Here is a 17,591-nt window from a genome sequence, read left to right on the forward strand (position 1 = left end):
AGAGGCATAGTGTAATGGTTTCTAGTCCAGCTTCACTATGACAACACAACTCATTAAGCACTGGGCTTAAGATGCTTGATTTTAATTTTTTCTTTGCATGCAATAATTCATAGCTATTTTCTCGAAGACAACCTCCCCTACAGGTAAGAACTTTGAGACCCCATTGGGGTGTATCCCTTCTTAGTGATGACCCATTTTTCTTAGAATTTAACAACTCATATGCAGCATGCCTAGTGCATCATCCAGAAAGAAACTCAGAAATAAATCTAGTATTTCCTTAAAAGAGATACAAGATCTGTGCTTGTTTTGATTCACTTTGATGATATTCTAGGTGATCATACATGAACTGTACATGGATTCAGATGCTGAAATGTCAATAAACTCCTGAGGATTTTTCTTGCTACATTCTTTCTTTCTTATACAAACCAGAAACATGTATGGTAAGAGTGCTAGCATCTTTTATCTATAAAAAAATAAAATTCCAAATTATATCTCTGAGCTGTAGGAGACTTCTCATCTCACCCCCTCCACACTAAAACCCATCCTGGGCATATAGTGCCACACCTGATAAGACACTATGCTAGTTGGCTCCATCCCTCAGAGAATTAACTCTCCCTGCCCACAAATATCTTCCTTCTCTGGGCAGCCAGTCTTCTGGGAGCCAAAGCCACACATAAAACTATTTTGTACAGGAGCTTTTATTTTGTGTGTGTGTGTATGTATGTATGTATACAGTCCCATCATTAGTGATAAAAACTGTTACTTAATGGAAGGGAAATGTTTTCCTTCTCACAGGGCTTGCCCTGGTTATGACAGCTGCTTACCCAGGAAGTAGTCTGGACTTAATACACAGAGTGATGAAAACTTAGTGTATGACAGAGGGAGCAGCAGAAATGAAGTAGTGAATACATTTGAATGCTTTCTTTTAAGAATAACCAGAGATGCATGGTATAAAATTATATTTGTGTCAGGAATGGAAAAAGCTATTTGTATCAGTGCTTGTGGCTATTGTTTTTAAAAAAAAGTTCATTAACAGGTCAGATTATACCCCAAAATAAATGGATATTTACCTGAAGAAAAAAAAAAAAAAAGAAATAAAAAAGGGGGGAAAAAAAGAAAAAAAAGAAGCTGAAGCTTTACTGAAGCTTTCTAAAGGGACAGTCTAAAATTGCTCATTGTAAGTGATGCTGGAAATGATTGTACCTAATTAATAATGATCATTACTGATGTGCAGATAGTAGCCATTACAACAATTTACAGCTGTAAGGTCCATTGTAGTGTGTGCAGTGTGACGTTCAAGGCTGCGATAAATTTCCTGCTATAAACTGTTTATCGTAATTTTAAATGTTGTATTACTGAAGGTATTAGGTACTTCATATGAAAGCTACATCACATAGCCCTTCAGACTGTATCTTCTGCTGCTGATTGAATAACAGAAATACTGATGTTCTATATATTTTTATTTTCTTAGAGCGGGAAGGCTCCTGAATGTTATGTGTACTACAGACCACACAGTTCTATAAACTGTAAATGAGCAAGACTTATTTCCCCAAGACTTGTTTTTCTAGTGATTAAATATAATTTCTAATTGCCATTTTTCTCATGACAGGGCAGGCTTCTGTGTTAGAGTATGCAAGATCCAATTAGCATTGTTAAGTTCAAGTCTGATGAGATACATAAAAATTATTACACAAAACCAAAGGTTTACTTCAACAGGAGTTGAAGCAAAATTCTTTCCTGCTTACACCATTGCAGACACTCAAAAGGAACACCTTCCAATGAAAAACCTGGCAGTACTTTCTTCTCTGTTTTCTGCATCACAACTTTCTTGGTTTGGCAGGATGAAGTTAACAGAAATGGTGAAGATACTGTTTTAGGGAAAACTATGGCTATTTATCAAACACACTTTTTATAGCTCAGACCACTAAATCTACATACTTCTTAATGTATTCCCCACAATATAGGTAAGGTGTTTTACTGACTGAGAGCAGCTCATTTCCATGTCTAGAAGTTCCACATTACACCACCATTAATGTCACAGGGACCTGAAAAATACATTTTAAATACTTATGTTTACCTGCAATCTTATTTATGCAGGGCTTTATTTTGCATTATCCACAAACTTTCAGAGATTGCCATTGATTTTTTAGAGGCTTGTTATAGCTACAGCACTGTGTCTACACATATCAGTTCCAGGAATGAGAAGGGACTGGAAAAGTGTGTGTCCAAAAGCACTTGGCATAATAAGAGAAAAAGCCTTGGGACAATTCTGCAATTCAAACCATAAGAAAAGAAAAATATATTCTTGAAGAAACTCCCCATTAGCAAAATCTTTATAAGCAAGACTTTAAAAGACTAGATTTCCTCCCAGTCTCCCCATCACTGGATTGGAAGTCTATCCATGGATCCAAATTGAAGGGAAAATCTTCCACCTTCCCTATGTTCTATCTCCTTCGCAAATGCACAGACATGTGGATACTGCAGAGGGGTATTAGCCCCTGTGTATTGCAGAGTATATTTCCAAGGCATCAGAGGAAATAATATACCTATTTTTAAAAATTATTCTTCTCTCCTCATCATCCCTTTATTTTATGCTAAATTGTTATAATTTGCTTCACTGACTCAAATACTGACTAAATAACATTGTGTCCTTAGCAACTCCATCCAAATGGAAAATTATAGAGTTCTGATTTAATAACCACTACATATAGTTTCTATAATAAAGGTAAAAAAGCCTCAAACCCCAAAAAAAAAACACCCCAACAAACCCCCAAAAACTCCAACCAACCAAAACAAACAACATACACACAAAACCCATAACCAACCCCCCCAAAATTTATAGTTAGATATAACTTTAATGAGTGTGAATTCAGTGGAAATATTAATGTAAAGGAAAACAAGTTCATACCTCAACTGTATATGTTTTTTCTTATCTCTCTGATACTAAGCTGATGCCTTATTATTTCAGTTAACCTTTCATTTCAGTGAGAAACAGCTGACCTAGGTATCAAAATGAAAAATCTGTTATACAACTTGGTTGTCAGAACCATCTGCTGGTTTGTTTTTGCCAAAATCATGCCCCTTGTGTTGGATTTCAGATGACAAACCTACAGTACACATATTAAGTATATTTCAGTTAGTTTAGTATTTCTCAGTTCTGTCATCTGGGAGCTTCATGTACCTTTCTGGATGTTAAGCACTATCGGTTCAGTCCTCTTGGACTCTGATGTACTTAAGTGATTTCCTCACCATGGTTACAGGCACCCACTACATAACTCTTAAGTTTATCCCACTGTTATAATTTAACTCACTGTCCTGAATCCTCTTGCCTTTCCTCCTGCAAAGGGACATACTGCAGGGTGTACCCACTGGGCATGGGCAATTCCTCAGAACTGATTTGCATTGACCCCAAAGAAAGACACACATATGTTGAAGTAATTAAGTTTATTACCATGTTTGCCTTGAAAAAGAACTTATAATCATCCTGATCTGGGCTTGTTTTCTCCTCCCAAACCCTACCTCTGTATAATCATTCCAGAATTTTAGAAAACCCAGGGCTTATCCCTGCATTTAATGTACCTTAAGTTAACTACTTACATGATAGGAAAACTGCCTATCAGTGGAAATACTGACAGCAATAAAAGAATTGTGGACATGCATGCAGGATCTTTACAACTGCATAGCATAAAATGAATGGAGACACTAGGGAAAATGAAGGTTTATCCTCATCAACCAGAAGAGCAGTATTTAATCCTGAGCCAGTTTTATTTCAGTGTAGGTAGTGAGAAGACATTTCCATTTGTAAAATTTGCAGAAAGCGTTGCTAGGGTTCCCTTTTCTTTAAAGATGATTTTCAGAGAGTTTCTGCAGCTCAACATTTATTGTGTTTTTAACATCAAATTAATCTTTGCACCCACCCTCAGAAAGAACACATCACTTTTTCATATTTAAAGCTGAACTGGCTGAATGCCGGTTATAAACACTATTTCATGGGCTCAAATCTTGTGGTGTCTTTTGCATGAAAGGTGACTGGCTACACATGAGCAAGCTGCCTGAGCTCCTATTACAATCAATGGACATCTAGGCCAAACTGTCACAGATGTCTAGAGTAATTTATTGGACCAGGTGAAGACATGTACTTTAAGGATCAGAAAAAAAACCTCCCTAGTTTCTGGCTGAAGGCAGGGGGTAGGGAGAAACAACCAGTGATGGGCAATAGTAACAGATAGGATAATATGATCATGTGTGCAAACTAGTTGGTAATGAACCCAAATTAGTTAGAGATCATCCTAAAAGCCTGACAAGGGGTAATGATCTTTGCCATGTATTCAGAGATGATGACCTCACTGCTTGATGGCCAGTCTGAAAAGTCTCTCTGACCTTTATATTTGGGTTTCAGGAAATAAAAAGATATAAACTAAAGGTATAAGACCTGTCAATTTTCTAACATAGTTTAAATATACGAATGCATGAAATAACACAGAGCACAGAGTGCTTACTAATGCCTACATCAGTCAGAGGCCACATCACAGCCATTTAGGTTTTCTGGAATATTAACTGAAGTTTTTCACTCAAACCACAAGGATTTAATCTCTTTTAATGAACTCAGTCTTCTCTTTACAACTTGGTTGCCAAATGACAATAATTTGTTTCCTTTTCAGAAAGCTCTGCAGCTACATTTTGTTCATGAAACCTTCAACATTTCTATTTTCAGAATGTGAAATGTCCTCCCATTTCACAAAAAGAATAAAACTAAGAAGCAATCCAATCTCCTCCTCTGAATTTTCTCAGTGATCTGCACAACACAATTCTACCCACACATAGTGAACAGGGTCCATGCTGCAGTAACAGTTTTCACATTATCATCCGTCTGCTATCCTCATGCCATGCCTGCTGCTTCTTGAATAAAAATACTCTCTCACACCATCTGAAACAAGCATTCTCTGGTAACATTTTAATAGCTGATCTCCTGCATCATTTTATCTCTATACAACCCCCTGCCCCCCCTTTATCTACTCTTCTCACTTAAATGATGAAACAAGCTTTTCATTACATGCTGGCCTTCTCCACCACATTGTGAAAGGCAGCAAAGACATAGTTCCAAGATGAATTTGTTAATTTTAGCACTACACATTTCTAGAAATGTGAAGAATAAATGGATTCCCCCCACCCTTTCTGTATATGTCTACAAGAAGCAGCCAAGATCAATTTAAAAAGGCAACTCATTTTCATTCTACAATACTTGTATGTTGGGTTTTTTGTAATTAGATATAGGTCTGTATGAATGCTGTTACAACAAGAAGTCTATTCTATTTCTTTAAATCAACTGCAGAAATACCAGGCACAGGAAAGGAAATGGTCTTTTTTGGGGTCCTAAAGAAGTCCTCTGTTTAGTACTAGCTGCAATAAATTTTTTTCTGTGATTTCCTTCAGAAATCACAGAAGCCAGAGTCTGATTTAATTTGAACAAGTTTAAGGAATGGAAAAGGTAAATCTGGAGTTCAGCCTTTCACAAGGCTTAAGATTTTGATTAGCTGACAGAAAAGCATGGAGTGGTAGGGGTGTTTCAACAGCTCCCATACCAAGCTCAACAAGGGGCATTGTCAATGCTGAGGTCAATCCATTAATTACATACAATGAAGAATGAAGGTAGGAAATAGTGGTCATGTGGGTTCTCTGTGGAAGGAGACAATGAGTCTTTGACAAACATTTGAGCAACTATCTGGATTGAGAATACGCAAGTCAAAGAAAGAAAGGAATATACACATGGTTCCTAAGAAGGAATAACTACCAAAAACTCAAATCACTAAGATTTCCTGAATTATAGTCAGAAAAACACAACATTGGAGAACACAAGATGAATGACTCACACCAGTGGAAAAAAAAATGTAGGGCAATGCAAGACAGAAAAGATGTTGGGAACATATGGGGAACACTTTGTGTTAAAGAAAATTAATTGAGGGGAAACTGTATTCTAGGATGATTTTGAAATGCCCTGGCTTCTAAGAGAGCATTCAGCAGCAGTATGATTTGTTGACCAAAGGATGAGTATAAAGGTGATTTCAAACAGATTCTGCAGTATGAGAAACTGACTTATAAATCTTCTAATCTCTGATCAATATTATGCAGTTTCTTTAATTTTTCTGTCATGTTGAAGAAAGTCACCTTTTGGATGAAAGGTTGGGTTGGATTACATTTTATTGGAACGTTATTGGTAGTGAAGGAAAGAACCAACATGCAAACATACCAAAAATCCAGATAAAGGCATCAGTGTGACCCTAGAGAAGTCATAGAATCAATAAGGTTGAAAAAGACCTCAAGGATCATCAAGTCCAACCTGTCACCCAAGACCTCATGACTATTAAACCATGGCACCACGTGCCACGTCCAATCCCCTCTTGAACGCCTCCAGGAACAGTGACTTCACCACCTCCCTGGGCAGCCCATTCCAATGGCTAACAACTCTCTCTGTAAAGAACAAGAACTTTCTCCTCACCTCGAGCCTAAACCTCCCCTGGTGCAGTTTGAGACTGATTCTGAGACTGATTCTGGTGCTGATTGCCTGGGAGAAGAGACCAAGCCTTTCCTGGTTACAACCTCCCTTCAGGAAGTTGTAGACAGCAATAAGGTCTCCCCTGAGCCTTCTCTTCTCCAGGCTAAACAACCCCAGCTCCCTCAGCCTCTCCTCATAGGGCTTGTGCTCGAGGCCTGTCACCAGCCTTGTGGCCTTTCTCTGGACACATTCAAGAGTCTCAATGTCCTTCTTAAACATGATCTAGGAGATGCTTAAAAATAAAAGAAAATCTGCGTGAGGGAATTCTTGTTTCGCTTTGATCCTTCTATACAATTGGAAACAGGACATAAACTCCTATCTACAGGTCTTCAGTGTTATAATAATATATTAACCTGTAAATGATCTCACAAAACTTGTCAGTAATCATGCTTATTTGCCAGTGATGGAAGAGGAAAAGATGATGAAAATGTTTCACAACAGTGCTCTAGCTCAGAGTGAAGGACCTTGCTGCATTTGTCCAGCACAACTGGACATGAAGCATTAGACACCCTGACCAGTAAAGCCAGTAAATACACAACACCCTTCAGAGACTGAATTTCTGAGATGCACATCAGAGGTGAATTAGACTGTTGGGTACTTTCACACCGTAAGGTAATATTTTATTCTAATTCATGCCCACTCTGAGGAATCAGTCTCTGTGTGTCTCTTCAGCCACTACTTTGACTTTCATACTTGTCCTGCCCTGAACAAACCCAGTAATTGAGATGGTCAGCCTGTCTCCCTGTAGACAATGCTTATTATCACATTCAATATGATTTTATTGTTTTGAGTCAGTAACAAGAAGTCAGAAGACTGATAGCTCAAACAAAGACGTTAGATACAGTTATGCTCATGTTGTATATTTAAAACAATTTAGGCTTATGAATCATCAATGTTCTTTACCCACCTCCCTAAAAAGGAATTTATAATGATAGGGAAGGAGGCTGTGAATACTTTCCACTTGTAAAGCAAAACTATTCTTGCCATTAATATCACTGTTTCTGCAATCCTAAGGCTAGAATAAGAGAAATAAGTATTATTTTTCACAGTGACTGGAGCTTTAATAACAAATAAATGGTTACCTCACCTAAATTTTCAAAGCTCTGGAGCCAAAGCCCCAATTCTAGTTTCCTGTACCATATCTTCAGTGTGGGCAAACTAGCCTATAAGCAGAAGGTAGAGTTTTTTGGTTCAGAGTTAAAATTTACTAGGATCATTTACTAAAATTTACTAGGATTCATACGCCAATGAAAAGTATGATTAAAGCTATAGTCTGAACTTCTGGAGTGAAAAGATGTGCAAGAAGCAGACAGCTTTAAGCAGTGATTGAATTTTTGCTATTGCTACTTTTGTCTTCTTAGTTCTCTGCTTTAGGTTAGAAAGCCCACTGCTTACATTGTTTGATCATAAATCAGGTTCTTTAGGTTTGTAGTATTCTTATTGCACTTTTGCAGGTCAGTCCAGTTGGATACAGTGCCCAAGTCAAATCCTGGCTTTAACTCATGCCTTACATCTAACAGGTGATACACTTCTTTGGTGTGTCTGTGTTATTTGCATGACAAATATCTCACATTCACATTGTTTCACTCTACATGAATTTCTGCAGACACATCACATAGCTTTCATCACCTTCAATTTGTGCAGATGTTTCAGACCTGTGTCTTACACTTCTGTCCATTGAGCTGAATCCCATTGTTTAGACTGTTCCTGGGAGCATTTAGATTGACAATGAATTTGCATTAAAATCTGTATTGAAGCCCAAATTGCAATCTAACTTGGTACAGATTCCTCCCAATTTATTCTCCTTGCAGGACTCCTAACACATCCTTTTATTTCATTTACTTTAGACAGACAGGCTCATTAACTCCTCAGATTTGTTTCACACTCTCTGCAGGGGGTAGGGAAAGAGAAGTCAAACTCGCAAGTACAGCAGCAACATAGACTAACTAGATTACTTTAACTGCAAAGGCAGTACAGAAGGATACAGTGACTTTAGCAATGTTAGAATAATCTTTCCCTCATCATATCTCCATCAAAACCAAGAGATAAAGGTGCAGCATGTGCAGGAAAATTAATAAAGAAGCAATGAGTATTGAAGACTAACATCTGCTTTACTACAAAAGATGAGTCACAATTGTGGAGGAAAATGCATGTGCAAATATAGTGTGTGGAGAACAGGATGAAGAAGATTAAGGAGGATAAAATTTAATTCTGATTCATCTTCTTTCCTAGGCAGTTATAACTTGCATGACTTTAAACAGTCCAAAATGCGTAACAGCAAAACATTCATTAAAATACATAGTATTTCCCTTCAAACCTAATACACTTAAAATAGCCTACTATAAAATTGATCTCAAACAGATTACTCAGCTTCACACTGCATAAATAATATCAAGAATGTAGAAAAGGGACAAGGATCCCAGTATAATAACATAGCAATTCTAGGTGGACAGAACTTAGCATACTCATGCAACTCTGAAGTTTAGTGGACGAGTAAGCTAAGGCACATGATGTGCCTTATGCTCACTGGTGCCACAGAGAGTTTAAAAGTCACAATGCAGTTCTTTATGATGTCTCATGTTACCCACAGCCCTAAGTTAGATGCCAAGATGCCTAGAGCCCATGGGAAGCCCTCAGCAGCCACAAGAGGAATTTACACAATCTAGCATGCCACATGCCAAGCAAAAAGCCATGCAGTTAATGATCAGCTAAGCATTAAGGGTCTTTCAGAGATAGTTGTGTATGCGACTGCAGGACAGTAGATACCAGCTTCCACTTGAGATTCTTGATTGTAAACCCTCTTCCATGGTTTGTTGCCTATGCCATTTTACTTTCTTCTCATGACCCTCTCTCCCCTGTTCTCTTTGCTCCCAACCAACCAGAAAGAGCTGGGAAAATCTCGGAGATGCAGGTAACCCCCCAGGTGCTTATATGGGAGATTGATCTGAAAACACTTCCCCCAAATGGGAGAAAGGACTCTGCAGACCACCTCTTCTCCAGCAATCATCATCTCATCTCAGCAGAAGTCCTTTTTGTATTGGATTTACTGCATAGAAAGATAAATAAGCCGACATGATCAGCCACCTCCACCACTGAGTTCCCCTGAGAAGTACTTGTCCAAAATTGCCCCATGAAGATTAGAGGGGCACTAGTACCCCCAAATATCCATGGGAAACTGAGGCATTCCTGGGATGATTGCTGTAAATCACTGTAAAAGAAGGATGACACAAAACAAAAGCCTAGAGCAGATGTCATTGGCCCAGTCAGTCCTCGTTACAGCAACATTTATCTTGCTGTGCAAAGGCAGCTACATTTCAGCCTTACTGTTTCGAAGTGTCTCTGTGTACCAAGGGGGCTGCTTCTACTGCCATGTGCCGAGGGATGACAGGCAGGGCTGGTCTCAGCCCGTGTTGCACCTGCAGCTCTGCCTGCTTCAGACGAGCTCAAGTTCAACCATTGAGTTAGGCAAATAGTATGAAGGTCTGAATAACATCTCTTTACATCAGTGTAAATATAGGCTACAAATGTACTCGAGGGACTTCCATTGAGAGGTCGATAATAATCTTTCTAAAAGCTTGTGACAGCTCAGAGGACAGACTGAACCTCCTCTACAAGTGCCTTGGGAAAGGGGAGGTATGGTGCTGGTGCTCGTGCTCGGGGTGCTGAGCGGGGACACAGCCCTGCTTATGCACTACTGCGGACGCCGCGGGGAGCTATCTCCCAGTTGAGCAAGAGTGTCAGAATGCTAAGTAGTTTGGAACAGACATGAAAAGTACATAATCACCCATGAAACTGAAGGACTTGTGGATTTTGAGAGTCTAATTTCGACTAGAGATTTCTGACTCTGCCATGTTCTCTTGAAACTTCTGGCACTTTTTAAAGCACATCCTCCCTATACGGAAACCTGTCTCCGCGTGAATAATTAAATAACCGTCCTAGAATAATCCACACTGGCGTTTTACTTCTGAAATGAGAATCCCTTTCGTGATCTAACTTCATAAATTACAAAGTGATTCCCATCCCGCTGGATGGGAGGCTTTCCGTAACCCGCTCCCTCGGTCGCCTCCCAAAGTTTTTGCGGACCAGCGTGCGGGTTCCTCGAACAAACACTTGGGAAGGGTTATGGAACTTCCTGCAAGTCGATGTCGTCGGGGCGCAGAGCCTGTCCCCCCGCTGTCTTCCGCCCTCCCGCTCCCCTCGCCCCCGCCTCCCGCGGGTGGTGGGCCGGGGAGGGGCGTCGGCAGGGGCAGCCCCAGCCATTGATAATCCCCGTGCCCAGCCCTGCTGCCAGCAGCAGAAGAGCGCAGAGCGCCGTGTACGCCTGATCCCGGGCACCGCCACCCACCCCACGGCGCAGCGTGAGTGCCCTCGGGATAGAGCGGAAAATACCAGGGTGCGAGGGTGCGCTGGTGGGGAAAACTGGGTTCGGGGAAAAACGGCAGGGCTCTCGGGGAGCAGTTTGCCTGCAGGCGGGTCTGGATGCCGAGCAGCGGCCTCTCGCTACTTTGATGCCGCAGCTAGCAGGTGCGGGCTCTCGGTTCACGCTTTCGCGGGTTTACCGCTTCTTGGCTAGGATGGTCTCGGTGTCCCGCCGCCTATGGTGGTCCGGAGACAGAGGGAAGCAAGTTAAAAGCAACGAAAAGCCCCGGGGGTTCTGACCCAGGCGGGACAGTTTGCGCCGCTCTGCCAAAACAAACCCCGGCTCAGCCCGGCGCGACCCCGGGGACTGTGCGCCTGCCGAGGCGGGCAGCGGGCGGGACCACCGGGGGAACCTTCCCGCCACTGTACTTGTCTCCGCAGGGCGAGGAGGATGCGGCAAGCAGGCGGGACCTGCCCCGGGACCCTCCGTCTTTGAGGTACCGAAGGAGGCTTCCGCGCCGCCGATATGATGAGCCTGCCCCTGGCTCTGCTGGTCCTGTCCGCTCTCGGGGCGGCCGCCGGCGGGGCGGGCCGGGAGGCGGAGGAGGCGGTGCATTCGGGCAGGTTCTTGACGTCGGAGCAGCACCGCTGCAGCTGGGAGCTGCACTCAGCGGCGGGGGCCAGCGAGTTACGGCTGAAGTGCCGGCCGCCGGTGGGCGGTGGGGCGGCGCGGAGCTGCGCTTACCGCGGGGAGCCGCAGCGCTGCCCCGCCTATGGCGCCCGCAGCAGGCAGTACTGGCGGCAGATCCTGGGCCGGCTGCGGCGGCGGCAGCACCCCTGCACCCCGAGCGGCCCGCTTAGCGCCCGCCTCTGCGGCCCGGGCCGAGGCCCGCCCGAGGCGCAGCTCCGGCTGCTACCGGGTCCCGGCCCTGGGTCTTCCCCGCCGGCCACCACCGCGGAGGCCACGACGGACCCAACAGAGACCTACTGTGCAGAGCGGTGGCACTCTCTTTGTAGCTTCTTCGTCGGCTTCTGGGAGGGTTGAGTCGTCCCGGCAAGCCAGGAGGGAGCGCAGCCACATCTGCCCCGGGCCAGGGCTTAGCCGTGCCAGTCCGCCTTGACTGGCCGCAGCCACCTGCCATCACTGACCCTCGTTTTGGTCAGTTTCCCCCTTTACCTCTCCAATAAAGTGGTAACCATTTCACAACAAAACGCTCACATAACTCTTTTATCGTCAAAGCCTGGTAGACTTGCAGCACCATTACACTTGCTGAGTATCGTGCGTGACATCTGTCAGCTAACTGAGGTGAAAGAGGGCAGGGACAGTTCATGTGTTTGAGTGCATTACAGTTTTTGAAGGACAAACACTGACAGACAGCTGTTCCCTTCCACAAAACCATTTCTATAAACCTAAGGTTAAAGTCACACTTAAACTGCCCAACTAGGACACCAGGCATTTATGCCAAAATAAGGAACAAATGAAACTACAGTAAATAATAAATCTTAGAAAAAATCTTTCTTGCTCACAAAGATTTCACAATTTAAGCAGGCCAGCCCTGTAATGTTTCCACAGAGTGGATGACCACTAACTGACTTCAAATAGGAACATGGACTGAGCTGGGTGAGAAACCAGCTGTGAAGAGATGGAGACACTCAGAAGCATCTGAGTAGAGAACTGGATTTTGGAGATGAATGGTGTTTCACCTAGCTATTGAGCAAGGACCAAAGCAATAGTCACATTTAGAGGGACATAGTGTTGGAAGTAGACAAACACTGAAATACCAAGGAGGAAGAGCAGGCTGAAGTGTCAAGCGTTTTACCAGTTCACTGAAGCACATCTCTCTGGTACATTTTGGTAAGGAAAACTCAGGTTTTCCTCAATCCCAATTTCTCCAGACACATCCCACTTGGATTCTAAGATTTAAAAACAGCCTGTACTTGACTGCGTATCAACAGCTCCTCTGCCCCAATGCCAAATGTGCAGAAAACAGGCTGCACTTGAGGCAACTTTCATTCATAAAAAAGGAGCTCCTGGGAAGTCACTTGTGCAGAAACTGGAACAATACCTATCTGCAGAGAGGTGTTTGATTAAGGCTTATAACTGTTAGACAGAGATACCTCAAAATTACCTCTGCAGTCACTCAGAAGGCTGCTTCTTGTACAATTATCCTGAACCAGAACACTTTGGTGCCTCAGCAGACTGAGCACAGAGAAGTGTTATCTCAGCAGCAGCAGCAGAGCACACATCATGGCTCCCTTACACACGATAGAACCAGTGATCAAATGTCAAATCCCTGACAAGTACAATGAAACAACCACATAAGCCATGAATAAAGCAGACAGAGCACAAATGCAGTGTTAGTTTTGCAATTATTTTTTAAAAAGCTGAAGTACAGAATGTTCATAAAGGTTATGGAACAGGAGCTGCTTATTGCTAGTCATAAATGTGGCCCCTTCAAACAACCTCTGAAAGCACCTAACCTACACTATAATGTGTTTGAACCATTGCTCATGTAGCTCTGTAAATGCATACATGTCTTCACAAACTGTCATTTAACCATTCTTTTGCATTATTAATCTGTGTTTGATACAGAAATGGTTAACTTGAACCCCCTGCTTGCAGTCCTCAGACATGGTTCATACACCAAGTGCCACAGATACACCTAAGGATGGTCACAGTGCAGCTGGGGGGTGGTAGAAGAGCAGCCACAAGCATGGCCCCCTCTGCAAACCATCCCTCCTCAGCTCCCCAGGCACATTTAAAGTACCTGTGGTCCTACACAGCCCCACTTGCCTGCCTGTAACTGGGAGCACACACAGACTCCTATATGATTTTAAGAATGACTATGAAGAGGTCAATAAGATGCACTAAGAATCTGCCAAGTGGCTCTTAAGAGGACCCAAACTGTTGCATACAGCTCTTAGTGCCAGGGCACGTTCCTGTACAGTAGGTAGCTTGGATAATCTTCAGCAGCACTATGCAAAGACTTCAGCATCACTATATGTAACCTGCATAATGTTTTTTTAAGTTCCAGCTCATTTTCCTTTGTGTGACTGCTATACAAACAGGCATACAGCAGGCTGCTGGCCACGACATTGCATGGTAACTTGCACAGCTTTGTTTCACTTCCGTGGCACTGGCATAGCAGCTTTGTGCAGTGCCATTAGAGCTTGCATTTCACACCATCTATGCAAAGGTGGAACACCATGGCAACTGATCTGATTACCCACATCACCCTGGGTTTAAAAACCCAACTAGGTACTCTGAACAAATCTGTTATTTTACCCTAGAAGGAGAAGAAAGAGGATCCCTTGCCCTGTGTTTCACCACCTTATTCCTTTGACCCTGCAAAAGAGCTCAAAGTCTTTCCTGTATCACCACCAAGTAATGAAACACAACAACCCAAGAGACTGTATTCACTGTGTCTGCTGGGATTAATTACACCAATGCCTACAGCTGAACAGCAACAAATAATCAAGTTTTGTATGCTGGGTATTGCAGATCCCAAAGGCTGGAAAACCACAGCAAGGTCCTCAGATGTGCTTTTAGGGATGAAGACTGTGGTGTTTTGCTTCCTACTGCAACATTTTAATTCTCTGCCTTGATTAGGTAACAACTGACACCACCAGTTACGCCAACCAAACACAGGGAGGCTTTAGAGCCAAGATCTTCACCTCCAGCAGAGTATGTCCCTTTACAGCTTTACAGCAGCTCTACCACAATACATACTCATCACCCCTCTAGATTTATTTCAGCCACCCAAATCTGCCCACATAATCACTCTGCAGCCAGCCTTACCTCTACTCTCCCTGGTAGTCCTTCACCATGTCTCTGATTCTTTGCCTGGCTGTCTCTTCCTGGCTACTCATCTTTTCCTCCTCAGCTCCTCTTGGCTTCTTAAGATCCTCAGCAAGTTAAGCCAGCATAGCCATCCTGACAGAAGGAAACTATCTCTGCCTGCCCCACAGGCCTGATAAACATTCCCACCCCAGATGCAGGTGGTCCTGGGCATAGTTAATGAGAGGTCATCTTTCCAAAATGCAGCTGCAGGCTGGGTTATCATCACAAGGATGCTGCTAGCTAAACTGTATTCAGGGTACTAGGTCTATCTTTCAAGGAAAAGCATGAGCTACCTTAAAAGAATTGATTGACTTTTTAGCTTCTGGACTTTTACTTCTGAGTGCTCTAACTTTTTGGAAGCTTTCAAGAATAATAAAAAAATAACTTTGTGCCCTGCTGCACACACAGCAACATTTTCCTTCCTTTGGCTTCTCAGTAGAGATGGTAGCCATTTTGAATTCACACTTCATCATGTATTCATGAGACCATACAAGCTTACCTCAGTGTCTGGAAGTTCCAACAGAATCTCGAGAGCTGGTAATACAATTTCTTGCTTTTACTTTGGAGAGAAAGCAGGGATACTGAATATGGGTATGTTTTAAGTGCATCTGGCTTTAATTACTCTTTTTTAGGCATAGAAAACTCTTGATCTTATTAAATAGCAAACTAATAACCTCTTTTTCACCACTTTCTGATTTTGAAAGGACAGTTACAAGATGTTACTGTAACTGGCAAGGTTAAAGCAGACAGTCAGCTGTCTTGCTGTTTGCAGCAATCTTCCCACAAAACTAATACATTAAAAAAATCTTTCTTCATTATCTGAGGAGAGCTGAACTAAGAACAAAAACCTCCATAGGGTAAGTGCAAGACATTAATAGCAGCTGTAGACAGAGGTGATTCTGTTTTACTTTAAAGTATTTCCATCTCTGTAAGTCAGCCTAATGCCTGTAAGTTATGTTGGACTGAGGTGGAAGAAAAGACCAGTATCCACAAAAGGATACTGTGCTCAGCCCTGTCTGGACAACAGGACTGGCTCTTGTCCTCTGAAAGATCATCCTTCCATTTATTCTTGGTTTAAAACGGGAAACTGAAACTAAAAGAAGCCAATGCATGCCAATATCCTGCCATATGGAGTATACCTATTGCAATTTAAGGTGCTATGGTGTTACTGAATTGTCATAGGCATGTTAAATACTTAGTGTTTTGGCTTAGCAAGCTCTAGCTGTCATACATCCCTAGTAGATTGGCTATTGCAGCAGAGCACGTAAGTACTCTTGCACACAGCTACACTACCAGTACTGTACTGACCCAGTAAATTACTTTGAGCTTTGCCCCTGCTAACCTCTTTCCAACCCATTTCATGCCAGGAGACATGGCATGGGGACTAGTGGCACAGACATCCCTGGCAGAGCTGCCAGCTCAGAGGTTGCTGCTCTCGGGATGGCTCTGGAGTTGCAGACTCCAGACTTTGAGAGGTTCAGTCTTTTGTCCCAGCACACAATAGGACTTACCCTTTCCCAGGTTCTGCAATCCCATTTGGAAAATGCCTGATGCTAAGAAAAAAGCAGAAGAATGGAATAGAGAGATGCTTCAGCAAGATATTATTTACATGTGCAGCAGGGCAAAAACTTACTGAGTACTCTTATATTGCAACGCATTTGGTCCCAGCCAGTCCACAGACTGCACCCAGCACCCCAGTGCCCTGGCCAAGGGGTGGTGCTGCTGGGTTCCCAGGCCCAAGTTTTAGCACCCATATTTCTTTTCCATCTCTCTGTGGGAGCCCTTGGCGCTGCCTCTGAACACCAGCACTCAAACCTCTATACAGCTAGAGAGACAATGTGCATAAATGTTACTGCTCCAAAAGCTGGATAAACTGAGGCCTCAGCTAGGCTGGAGAAGTCCTTTAATTATTATAGATATTTATGAGAATTTTTAATTTTTTTTGGAAAAGGGAATGTGGCTATTGTGTCTCTGATGTGTTCTAGGCTCTCCTCTGGGCTACAAATCCTGGGACTCACTGTAAAGCAAAGCAACACAAGAAGCAAGTGAATGGCAGGCATTGTTGTTTTGCCAAACACCAAACCCCTTCCTTTGTAATAATTTGGATTTTTAAGAATTCCAAGCTCAGTTCATGAACACAGTTACATGAAAGAGGCTTTTAACTGTACAGTGTTACAGAGTATAGATTAACTCTCCCAGTCCTTGCACTCCTTCCTTACATGGAAGGGATCTGTTAAGTGCAAGCATGTATAAAACATCTATAGCTTTAAAAATAATTCAGCATTTTAGGGTTTAAACTTCTTCAGTATGTGCCACTCTCTGTCATGCCTGTACAGTTTGTACTGACTTCGTGGAAAGCAAATATTTTGCCCAGTTTGTTCCAAGCACTCAGAAAGTTAACAATGTTTCTCTGAGGGACAACAGGGCGTGAGAGGGGGACAAGGTGAAGCATGAGCTCAGCTCACATTCCTGCTGGCTGAATAGCATCACGATCTGACTGCCGTGCTCTGATTTTACTGTCAGCTCCAGTCTTCCCACAGTAGAGGCCCCCCCTGCAGCCATGGACTCACTCAGGCTCCCACGCAGCCCTGGTTGGCGGGGTCAGACACTAAGGGTTGGCCTATGAGGGCTCAGTGAAACAAGGAAACAGACAGATGCTTCACTGAGCAAAAAAACAAGCCAACCAACCAAAACAAAACAAATACTCTTTCATATATAAATAAACATATACAATAAAAAAACCCTATATACATTTCAAAACTCTGTCCTTGCTGCTGGACCTTGCACCATGGATGGGTACGTACATTTAATAATGACTTGCTGGTGGTGTGTGCCCTG

General features: G+C 42.8%; 1 protein-coding gene across 1 annotated transcript; it reads left to right on the forward strand.

The window, feature by feature from the left end:
- Positions 1-11,391: 11,391 nt before the first annotated feature.
- Positions 11,392-12,083, forward strand: FGFBP3 (fibroblast growth factor binding protein 3). The gene has a single exon (XM_068139244.1). The coding sequence runs from the start codon at positions 11,439-11,441 to the stop codon at positions 11,955-11,957; it is 519 nt and encodes a 172-aa protein (XP_067995345.1). The 5' UTR covers positions 11,392-11,438; the 3' UTR covers positions 11,958-12,083.
- The last annotated feature ends 5,508 nt before the right edge of the window (positions 12,084-17,591 follow it).

The sequence above is a fragment of the Melanerpes formicivorus genome, unplaced genomic scaffold (assembly GCF_026170545.1).
Source record: "Melanerpes formicivorus ecotype bairdi unplaced genomic scaffold, bMelFor1.0.p_v2 SCAF_6, whole genome shotgun sequence".
NCBI classification, from domain to species: Eukaryota; Metazoa; Chordata; class Aves; order Piciformes; family Picidae; genus Melanerpes; species Melanerpes formicivorus.

Coding starts and splice junctions, on each gene's coding strand:
- FGFBP3 (XM_068139244.1), top strand. CDS start 11,439: ATGATGAGCCTGCCCCTGGCTCTGCTGGTCCTGTCCGCTCTCGGGGCG.